The 11,556-nt window shown below is 40.9% G+C and overlaps 1 protein-coding gene across 1 annotated transcript; it reads left to right on the top strand.

Moving 5' to 3' along the window:
• Nucleotides 1-1,883: 1,883 nt before the first annotated feature.
• On the top strand, nt 1,884-9,924 carry LOC147020327 (oxygen-regulated protein 1-like). Its single transcript, XM_085895630.1, has 3 exons — nt 1,884-2,307; nt 2,407-2,653; nt 9,795-9,924. The coding sequence occupies exons 1-3, from the start codon at nt 2,051-2,053 to the stop codon at nt 9,909-9,911; spliced, it is 621 nt and encodes a 206-aa protein (XP_085751756.1). The 5' UTR covers nt 1,884-2,050; the 3' UTR covers nt 9,912-9,924.
• Nucleotides 9,925-11,556: the final 1,632 nt, after the last annotated feature.

Below are 11,556 nucleotides of genomic sequence, written 5' to 3'. Positions count from 1 at the left end.
TTATTTGGTGATTTAAATGATTGCCAATGATGTTATTATTAGCTATTTGGTGATTTAAATGATTGCCGATGATGTGATTATTAGCTATTTGGTGATTTAAATGATTGCCGATGATGTGATTAATAGTTATTTGGTGATTTAAATGATTGCCGATGATGTGATTATTATCTCTTTGGTGATTTAAATGATTGCCGATGAGGTGATTATTATCTCTTTGGTCTCTTAAATGATTGCCGACGATGTGATTATTAGCTATTTGTTGATTTAAATGATTGTAGATGATGTGATTATTAGCTATTTGGTGATTTAAATGATTGCCGATGATGTGATTATGAGTTATTTGGTGATTTAAATGATTGTCGATGATGTGATTATTAGCTATTTGGTGATTTAAATGATTGCCGATGATGTGATTAATAGTTATTTGGTGATTTAAATGATTGCCGATGAGGTGATTATTATCTCTTTGGTGATTTAAATGATTGCCGATGAGGTGATTATTAGCTATTTGTTGATTTAAATGATTGTAGATGATGTGATTATTAGCTATTTGGTGATTTAAATGATTGCCGATGATGTGATTATGAGTTATTTGGTGATTTAAATGATTGTCGATGATGTGATTATTAGCTATTTGGTGATTTAAATGATTGCCGATGATGTGATTAATAGTTATTTGGTGATTCAAATGATTGCCGATGATGTGATTATTATCTATTTGGTGATTTCTTTTTTGAATTTGGTGAATATTTGGTGAATTTGTTCTTCCAGAGATTCAAAATACTGGCATTGTCTTGGTACTTCACATAATTGGTTGTTTATATGCTTAAAGGGTAGGTTATTAGAGGGTCGAATGTTGAGTTTATAGATACCAAAGGAAATTGGGCTCTTTGAATAATGATTGTGATGATGTACCCATATAATTATTAATCATGATCATCCTGGTGTTTTGTTACAATGTGAAGTCTTACAGGTACGATGGACAACGGTAGCCCGTGCAGTGAATGATCTGAGCACATCTCACTACCTCCTATTGGCGTCGCACCCTGTGCGAGCCCCCGAGCTCCGTACCCGACCGAACGCAGCGAGGCAGTCAGGACTGTCTTCTTCTACAAGAGCGGAGACCCGAGGTTCGGCGGTCTCAAGGTAGGCTGGGTTTTGTTCAACTGAAGGGACGAGTACCTTCTGAAAAGGGGAAACTACCATCACTGAGGGATTTGGTACACATTCAAATTTACACAATAAACCTATTTTAAAAATCGATTGAACACCTTCCGGGACAATGGTTCGAGAACTCATGATACAAAGCATTGTGTGGAGAGACAGAAAAGGTCACGAGTTCCACCCTGCCGATGCCACAGCAGCACAACAGAGAGACACGTGATCATGCCGTGACAGTAAGACACAACCGCATCATGACAGCAACATGTAACCGATGATAGCAGACTATGTAACCACACTTTATATCACGTCGAATGTAAAACCACCTCAATGAGGATGTAGAATGAAGTGAAACACGTGAAAAAAAGGATCTTTAATGGCATGTCGTTGATGTTGTTGCTGCTTTCATGGTGGCTGTGGTTGTTGTTGTTCGTGTGCACGAATTTGTGTACTTGTATAAATTTTTATATTGCTTCGAGAAGTATTACTCGATATAATTTTGTGTGCTCCTTCTGTGTCCATCTAAAGGGTTGCTGCTGCCGTAGAATAAGAAATGTTACCTTTGGAACCGCTGCATTAAGTTCCCATTCATGCTTCGTCTTCTTCTTCTTCTTCTTAAATCCTTGAACAAGTGCTTTTAAAATAGTACCTTAATGAATAAATGGACACAATTTTTGTTCCAAGTAAATCGATTATTTGCTTTCCATCGGTACTATTTTTATTATTCGATGGCAGCAGTAACCCTTTAGAGTGAAGTGTGACACACGGACGGAGGAACGTTTCTCCTTTTTAGTAATACATTTCACATAATCCCCACAATTGAACAGAATGTTGTTAAATCGTTATTGGGTATGAATATGGTCTCCAAAATGGTAAGAAACCACTTCCAATGACTGCACTCCAATTCTACCTCCAGGTTGCCATCAACAAGACATACAAGACTTTTGACTCCTTGTTGGACAATTTATCTCAACGGATACCGCTACCCTTTGGTGTGCGCACCATAACTTCCCCTCAAGGGACGCACTTCGTGCAGCATCTGGATGATCTACACCATGGTCAATCTTATGTGTGTTCAGACCAGAGACGTGTCAGGCCTATTGACCTTGCTGTTGCCTGTCGACGCCCGGAGCCATGGCGCTGCAGGTCTCACCATACACTCGACATACAAAGGTCTCACCACGCATGTTCCAGATTGCTAAGTAGAGCAGAACACCTAACGTGTGACCAATTTGTTGCCCCTAGTCACCAATCACTTGCAGACAACAGTCTGCCTCACTCATCACATCAAAAGTGGGATTCCGTGGAAACGTGCCAGACTTCCTCGTATCAGTACCGGGTCTACTTGCTTCGTAACAGACAGAAATCGGGTCGAAGCCGCTTGATGATGGTCAAAACGCATCCAATGCTCAAATTCAGAGACATCCTCAATAAGGCAAGCCAAGTGATGGGGTTTCCAGTTCTACAGATTTACTCCACAACTGGACAACAGGTGAGTTGAGTGATCACAATGGCTGCTGTTGAGAATCATGTTGTGCAAAGATTCAAGTGGACTTATTTTGTACTCTTTGAGGTGTTTGCTAAGAACTGGTTGTAACAAGTAAAAAAAAAAAAACTAGCTCGTGGCAAGAATGGGACTCATCAGTAGCAACAAAACAAGTTTTAGTGGGGTTTCACTTATCGTGAAAGGAACGGGTCCTTCTCAACCACTTCCACACCAATTAGAATCAGTGCACAGCCAACGGATACAGATTAACTTTCGTAATAGTCCTCATTGCAGATTTGGAGAAGTGCAGGCTGATGCATGATGTTGAGGACTGTCGCTTCAATAGACTGGCAGATGGTGAAGAACCTTCAGTTCCACAGATGAGGACATTGTGGCTTAGGCTTAGCCAGATTGGCAAACGCAACAAGTAATTAATGAAATAATGACATGCTCAGATGGGAACACTAATAATATGGGGCTGGAAAGTTATTGTTGGCTTTGGAACACGGTTATTTTAAATATTCACGCGCCAGGCCCCAAACAAAACAAACTAGAACGGCACTCGGTAGAGCACATACCTCCGCCAGGCTGAGCAGTTTACGTTTTGTATCCCACTGATAGGCTGCAGATATATCCCTACCTGAACCAAAATCTAAATGGCTTGTTCTTATCACACACCCAACCTGTCTACCAAGTTTCGTCTGAATCTGTCCCTAACTTTTTGAGATATCCTGTTCATAAACAGACAAATGGGTGAATACATAACCTCCGTCCACCTACAGTGTCAGAGGTAAAGGAAAACATTTCACGTCGGATAACCCAAACTGTTTTACGTTTTTGTTTATATGCTGACATGGTACATGTGGGACAAGTCACAACTTTGAAAGTCCTATAAGGAAAGCAGAATTATCTATTATGAGGAGAAAGACAAGGGCCTTCTTGGCATTTAAACAGAGGAAAACAAACATGGGGAATTAGGGTAAGATGATCAGGGCATAGAGATAAGTAAAGAAAGTTACATAAATCAAACAACAAAATCTACAGACTATATCACCTTGCCAAGATGGAGATTCAACACAAACCTCCTGGTACAAAGTAAGAGTAAAGTTGCACAAATAAGGTAAGAGTAAAGGAACCTGCATCCACAGGCATGTGAGATAATTAAGATATTTTACTAAATGGTATCCTCACGAAAAAAACAAGTGTATTATCTGCGATCACAAAGTGATCACCAAGGGTATGTCTCTCCGGCCTAGCCTTGGCGATTTCCCAGGACTTATGCTTGGACCACGATCCAACGATGGACTTTTTTTTTTTTTCGGACCACGATCCAACGATGGACTTTTTTTTTTTTTCGGACCACGATCCAACGATGGACTTTTTTTTTTTTTCGGACCACAATATCACCTTGACCTTCAACATTTATGGATGGAGTGTAAATTAAAAAAAAGTTGTCCCCATTTACAATATATCCAAAAAATTAAACGTCATGAAAATCAGAGGAACTTTATTCAAGTTGTGATGAAAAAGGTGTTTTTTGTTTATTAGGCCACAATCCAAAAAAAGTAGGTCAAGGACACGAATCAAATATCAGGTGCGCAACTTCAGCGCAGGTGCACTATGATGCAAGAACATATTGGAATGCCAAGCGGTCTGTAAGATTCCACAGTGTCAAAATTGAGCGAGGACAAAAAAAACAAGCACTTCAGATCGCCATTTGACCTTGACCTTTAACTCGGAGGGCATGATGTAAATGAAGCGTAAATGCGCCTTGATCAAAGCTATCTCGTAAGGGCAATTTCGTTCCAATCAGCCAAACCTTTGTCTAGTTTTGTTGAAAAATGTTAAAAATTGGATTCCGGTGCAGGGATTATCGCATGTGTGTTTTTATGTTGGGTCTTCATTTAGGTATTGCTGTTGTATCTCGTGCAATGTTTCATGTTAATTCGTATGTAGGTTGTTAAGGCCCAGTCACACCTTGACGTTTTAGCCAGCTTTTGCCGATTTTTGGAAAATTTGTCAAAAACGCTGGTGCACGTCAATACGTTATGGGTAAGTTTTGATAACATTAAGAGCACGCTGAAAAACACTGCCATACGTCGTTTTACGCTGGCTTTAAACGTTGTACTTTTCGGTTGTCCTCAAATTTTCCATGCTTGAAATTTTAAGACTTATGCCAGCGTATGACTCACACGTTCCACATAACGCTGGCCATTAGTTGTAGGCACGTCACGCGATCGTTGACACACGTCGACACATGTTACTTGTAAGTTACTCATAAGTCGAAACACGTCGAGGTAATGTTTAGCGTACCCGAAACTTATTTCTAACCTATGAGTAACGTGTTGTACTCACGTTACGCGATCGGTGACACACATCGACACACGTTACTTGTAAGGTGCTCATAAGTCGAAACACATCAAGGTAATGGTTAGCGTCAGTGTTTCAGACTTGCTGGTTTTTTTTAGTTTTTTTTTTTGTCTTCCTTCCTTCGGTATGATGGTGATTTTGACACTTCGATTTCTAGTGCGGTTATAATATAATATAATATAATAATAGGCTGCCGCTCAACGATTTAAATCATAACCGCACTGTACACTGAACACCGTCATACCGAAGAAAAAAAAAACCATGAGTCTGGAACACTGGTGCTAACCATTACCTTGATGTGTTTCGACTTATGAGTACCTTTCAAGTAACGTGTGTCGATGTGTGTCAACAATCGCATATCGTGCGTACAACTTATTCCCATCGCATGCCGAGCGTGTGTCATACGGCAAGTACGTCGTAAAATTTTCAACATGTTTAAAATTACAAGACGTACTCCATTTACTACGATGATATGATATGATAGCGTACTTTAGCGTTCTATTCACGCATACCAAGCTTACCCATACCGTATTCGACGTGTGCCAGCGTTTTAGATGCATTTTTCAGAGGTCGGCATACGCTAGCAAGATCGCCAAGGTGCGACTGCGATGTTGACACTTCCATTTCTGCGGCAACCTTTTCATAACCTACGCCACGTGATCGTCGGCGATGCGTGCAGCGTTATGCATAAGTTAGACTATCGTTGGGCATAGGTTGTGAAGGCCAACAACAGGTTCAGCATTCGTTGGTATAAGTTATCTATAACACAACGAAACGTTCTGTGTCCTTACTAATATGTTATGCATAAGACCAAGTCGTTATGAATACGTCCGAATCTTTTAAAAAATACATCAAAAGTTCAACGTCAGCCAGCGTTTTACATACATTTTAATACGTTGCCATTGCTGGCTAAAACGTCAAGGTGTGACTGGGCCTTTAGTGCTACATCTTGAGTTTGTATCGTATTGTTCAATGCCTAACAAGGCCTCCACCTTGGATGGAAAGTGTGAAAAAAAAATTTGTCTTCCGTGTTCATCGTTTTGCTTTTTCCTTATTGGGTATATTGGTCATACCTCCTCAACATTATCCTATTTCCCTTTGTCGCTTCAAAAAACATCAAAACAAACAAAAACTATATATCGTTCAATTCAAAACGATTCTCATTTCCACTTGCATTTCTACTTCTGGTTCTACATCCCCACTCTTTTATCAATATCTCCAAACTGAATCTTTCATCAAATGTAAACACTTCTTCATCCTTTAAAAACTGTATTTCCATTTTCCACCCTTACATCTCCTTAGGAAATGCTGCAAGTGTTTTTGTTTTATTTTTAACCACAATCTAAATATCTTCTTCTTCACAAAAATTATTATTCAAAAATATTTGTCAGCGAAGCACTTGGTCTAAGAACCCCCCCCCCCCACCCAATCTTACTCTATCATTTGCACTAGGTCATCTGCCATCTGCTTGGAAATCTGCCAACATCACTGCATTACATAAAAAAATGTGCAAAAACTGATCGCCTTAACTAGCGACAAATCGGCTTACTTCAAATCATCAGCGAGGGCATGGAATCCATCATTGCAGTTGATATGAAATCCTTCCTCTTCTCCAACTTCATTTCAGTTCACCTATTTGGTTTCAGACAAGGTCACTCTCCCATGGACATGCTGCTTCTACTCACCCAACAATGGATGGAGGCCCTCAATGTCAGACATGAGTTGAGGGCCATCTCTCTGGATATGTCTCGTGCTTGTGATACAGTTTGGCATCCTTCCCGCCTTACTCTCCAAACTCTCTGTCTGTGGCATCCAAGGATATCTCCACTCTTGGATTATTGACTTCCTCTACTCTTATACGCAACATGTGGCTCTCAACGGAATCCTTTCATCTCCTCTTCCTGTGAAGGCTGGAGTACCCCAAGGCAGTGTTTGGAGCCCTGACCTTTTCTTGATCTTCATCAATAATCTCACTGACTCTGGAAAAACCTCTTCATTTATTTTCTGATGATGACACCCTCTGCCATGACACCCCTCATCCTTCAGACAGGCAGGCTGCAGCCTCTTCCCTTTCTTCAGATCTTTAAAAAAAAAATCACAAGTTGGTGAAACAGTTGGAATATGTCTTTCATTCCTGAGAAATCTCACATTCTCACTATCTCTCTCTGAAAGAACCATCTGGAAAACCATCCTATCTACTTTCTTAACGATCCTCTTGAGGAAGTTCAGTCATTAAAACTCCTGGTTCCCATTATCAGCCATGATCTTTCTTTGGCAAACCACATTTTAAAGTTGGCCTCGAAAGCCAGCTGATGAATTGGCATTCTCCATCGTACAAAGTCCTTTCTCGGTGCACTTGAACTCCTACCCACCTACAAGGCCTTCATCTGCAGCATGATGGGGATACTGCTCTCCCCTTTGGGCTGGCTCCACTGCCTCACATGTTGGTGTGCTTGACAATGTGGAAAGCAAGGCCTTGAAGATTCTTGGAATGTCCCACGATGAAGCTGAGTCAATGGGTCTCTCAGTTCGCCGTCACAGACAGGTCAGTGGTCTCTCCATCTTCTACCACATCCTTTCTGGTCTTGCACCCTCTGCTCTTTATGTCCTTTGTCCCCCCCCCTCCCCAGGTTTCTGCAGGGCATACACAGTCCACCATCAATCCCTTCTGGTGAGACTACCCCAAATACAGAATCCCTGCTCACCTCCTCATTCATTCCTCTTTTTTTTTTCCACCTGTAGAATCAATTTCCACATCCTTTTCAATCTCATTCTTTCCTCCAAGTCTTCAAGACAGCTGTTCATCACTATCTCAAATCATTGCCAATCTAAAACCATGATCCTTTCTTACCACGTTAACCTCCCTCATCACACCCTCAGCCCTTCCCCTTCCAAATTTCCAGTTTTCCCTCCTGAGAGTTTCCTTCTGCATCCATCTTGTCCACTATATGCATCCTCTCCTGCCCCCCATATCCATTTTTTATCCAAGTCTCCCTCTATCTTGGCCTTCAACTATACTGTTGGTGTTTCCCAATACTCCCTACTGTTCCCTTTGTCCTCTTAATCCATGGGCCCAGGCATATATCGGTACCTTCTGGGAAACCAAACTTTAGGGCTACTAAGTTATTCGTAGGGACTATATGATAATTTCAATATGTGATAACCGTTCCATAAGAGCAGCTTAGTGGATGTATTTTGCATTTTTACCATTTTACCATTCTGAGATATTGACGTTTTGGGGGAAAATCACACAATGGATGATTGACACATTCCATGAAGGTAATATCATTCAATAACAGCTCAGGATATCCAGATTTGTTTGCCTTTTCGCTTTCGTTATGCGGATGGTGGGTACATTCCAGAGATGATAACTACCAATAAGCTGCCAGTCTGCAATGGTTATCACATCAAAATATGATTTATATATATATATATATACACCAATTCAAAAATCATAACTCGGATTGGTTTCCTTAGATGGTACCGACAAGTGGAATTTCTGGCCTGGGCCCATGGACTATCTGTTCAGTGTACTAGGTGTACTAGGTCTTTCACAAGCCTCGACAATGAATCAAAAAAAAAGCAGCTCGTCAAAGTCAAGGTTTTCTTTATTGTACACCACTACTTCCCAATTCCATATCCAGGCGATGCATGACATCATCGCCAGATACTGAAGGAAGGGGGTAACTCAGTTTTTACTCCGTTTGGTTGTTTTCTTGTTTGTTCAGGGGATATCTCAGCCATCCTTTAAGCAAGGAAGCTGAAATTTGGGGACAAAAGTGAAGATGTGCTTTGGAAAAAACGGTACCTTTTTAATTAATCAATTAATTAATTGATTAATTATTTAATTATGAATTAATTAATTATTTTCTTTCTCATCTGGCCAATATCTCAGGCACCTTTTGAGCTAGGAAGTTGATATTTGGACATGACAGTAAACAAGTGCTTTGGCTATAAAGGGTATTTTTGGTTCATCAGGTCAGGTCAGGTATGGGAGCATGTCCCAGAACAGCGCATTCATCAATTCATCAATTAATTATTCATTTTTCGATTAATCAATTAATCTTCAAAAAGTTAGATTTGGATGAAACTGTGGTGGTTAGGTATGCTATTTGCCAATCGATGAAGAAATTTTACGATTATTATTTATTTATTTTAATGACAAAATTAATCAATCAATTATTGTTCACCGCTGCCTCCCAATTCTGTCTCCATGTGGTGCACAGCGGCATCGCTGGGCACCGAAGGTGCCCTGGCAATATCGCGCTGTTGGACTTGTTATTTATTTATTTGGCACGGGGAAGTGCACTTTGAATGTACCTGCATTTGTCTCTTTTCCTTTACTTCTTCAGTGATTACCTCTTTTTGCCAAGAGATGCAGCCTCACCAACTGGCAGAATTAATCAACATACTCACATAGTATGCCTGGTGTTGGCTTAATGGTTAGGGTGGGTGGCTTTGGATCCTCGAGTCCCGAGTTCAAATCCCGCTCAGCTGTTGAATTAATACCAGGTGGGGTTAACTTGCCCTGTCATCCTTCCGAGGGCGGCAAAATGAGTGCCAGCGTGCTCGTATACTGTTTCGGAGCGGCGACCTGTCCAGGATTGTGCTCAATAGCCAAGGAGACTGCTAAAGCAGCACCAACGCTCTGCACAGAGTATGGTCCCAATCTCCTCTTCCTCCTCGCATAGTGTAATGTCAAATATATGCCTATATTGTTGTTGATAAATTGTATTAATGGAGGTTGCAAGACTTTAACCGGTTCTCATGCCTATAGGTGGTTGATATTGAGAGGCTTCTGCAGACGCCAGCTCTGTTTGTTGCAGTTGGACGAAAACGGTTCAAGCACGGTCCATATGAAAACTTGCATGCCTGCTGCATGCCCGAGAGGTGAGATACAAGCAAAGGTAAGAATTGTCCAGAATTCCACAACACAATGCCTTCAAGATACAGAGAAATGGTGTTTTGCTCATCATTCTGGTTTGTAAAGAATAATAATTAATTTATATGCAATGTATAACTGATTGCTGCCACAATTCAAGTAATTCCAGATGTATTGTACAGGTTGTTGGCTAAAAGACCTGAACAACTTTGGTTGTTAATATTTTTAGTCACACAAATGATACAATGGTACCCCATACTTTATATGATACAGAAACTCACAAAGGTTTCTTTATTTTCAGGTCTGGTGTTATAATATAAAAGAAAATGGTGACTCTCCAGGAGAAAACTCAGTGTGTCGAATGGTTCATCGAGACGAGATCCGACACGCAATTTCAGCATAATTTCCGTACAAGGCATGGAAGGAATCTGCCATCGAGATCTAGTATCAGCGAGTGGTACAAGAGGTTTAAGGAGACTGGAGGTTGACAGACAGAAAAGTTCTGGTTGCCCAAGCACAGGTGCAGAAGACGTTGAATGAGTGCATGAATTATTTCAACAAAGTCCCAGAAAATCAATCCGACACACATCCAGAGAACTGGGATTATCAACTACCACCGTAAACAGAATATTGCAAATAAGACTGAAGCTTTATGCCTATAAGGTACAGATTCTGCAGGAACTCAAACCAAATGGTGGAACCAAATGCAAGGTGTTTGCCTTGGAAATGCTCAGTCACATAGAAGATGCTGAAGATTTCCTGAAAAAGGTCATGTTCACAGACAAGGCTTGCTTTCATGTATTGGGGAAGGTCAACTGGCACAATTTGAGGATCTGGGCCTCTCAAACCACACGTGGTCATTGTACACTTGCGCCACGGTCCAAAGGTCAATGCGTGGTGTGGTCTTCTCCGTGACTGCTTGGTGGGTCCATTTTCCTTTTGCAGAGGATACAATGACCTCAAAATTTATACATGAACATGTTGGAAGGATTTGCCTTCCCCCAGATTGAAGACCTGCAACCCAATATAATTTTTCAACAGGACGGCGCTCACCCTCATTGGCTCTCAGTCGTTCGAGCCATCCTGAATGAAAAATTTCCATGTTGCTGGATTGACTGAGACAGACCAACTGCCTGGCCCCACGATCATCACACATAATCCCCTTGTTTTTTTTCTTCTGTGGGGGTTTGTCAAAGATGTTGTCTACAACTCCAAAGTGGCAAACCTTCAGGATGTTCATTCTCGGATCACAGCTGCATGCACAACGGTGGACGCAAACATGCCGAGCCAAACATGGCAAGAACTCGTGTACCGCCTTGATGTCCTGCACATGACAAACGGAGCTCATGTTGAAGTGTATTGATGGTGTGCACAAAACTTTTAGTTTCTGTATCATACAAGCCGATGGGTATCATTGTGTCATTTGTGGTTCTAAATATATTGACAACCAAAGCTGTCCGGGTCTTTTTAGAACACCTCATAGCGTCAAATTACTCAGTATTGCTGTCTGATCAAAAACAATATCCACAAAACCAAAGATGAACATTCACCATGAAGAAAATGAAACACGACTGCGCACATCATGGAATACTTTACATTATAAACCTTGTCGATTTTTGAGCCTATATTTCTTACGAATGATGTTTCGATCTTATAA

The sequence above is a fragment of the Eptatretus burgeri genome, chromosome 9 (genome assembly GCF_056783735.1).
Source record: "Eptatretus burgeri isolate ZD-2024b chromosome 9, Ebu_testis_v1, whole genome shotgun sequence".
Lineage (NCBI taxonomy): Eukaryota > Metazoa > Chordata > Myxini > Myxiniformes > Myxinidae > Eptatretus > Eptatretus burgeri.
This window is presented reverse-complemented; position numbering and strand designations above follow the sequence as displayed.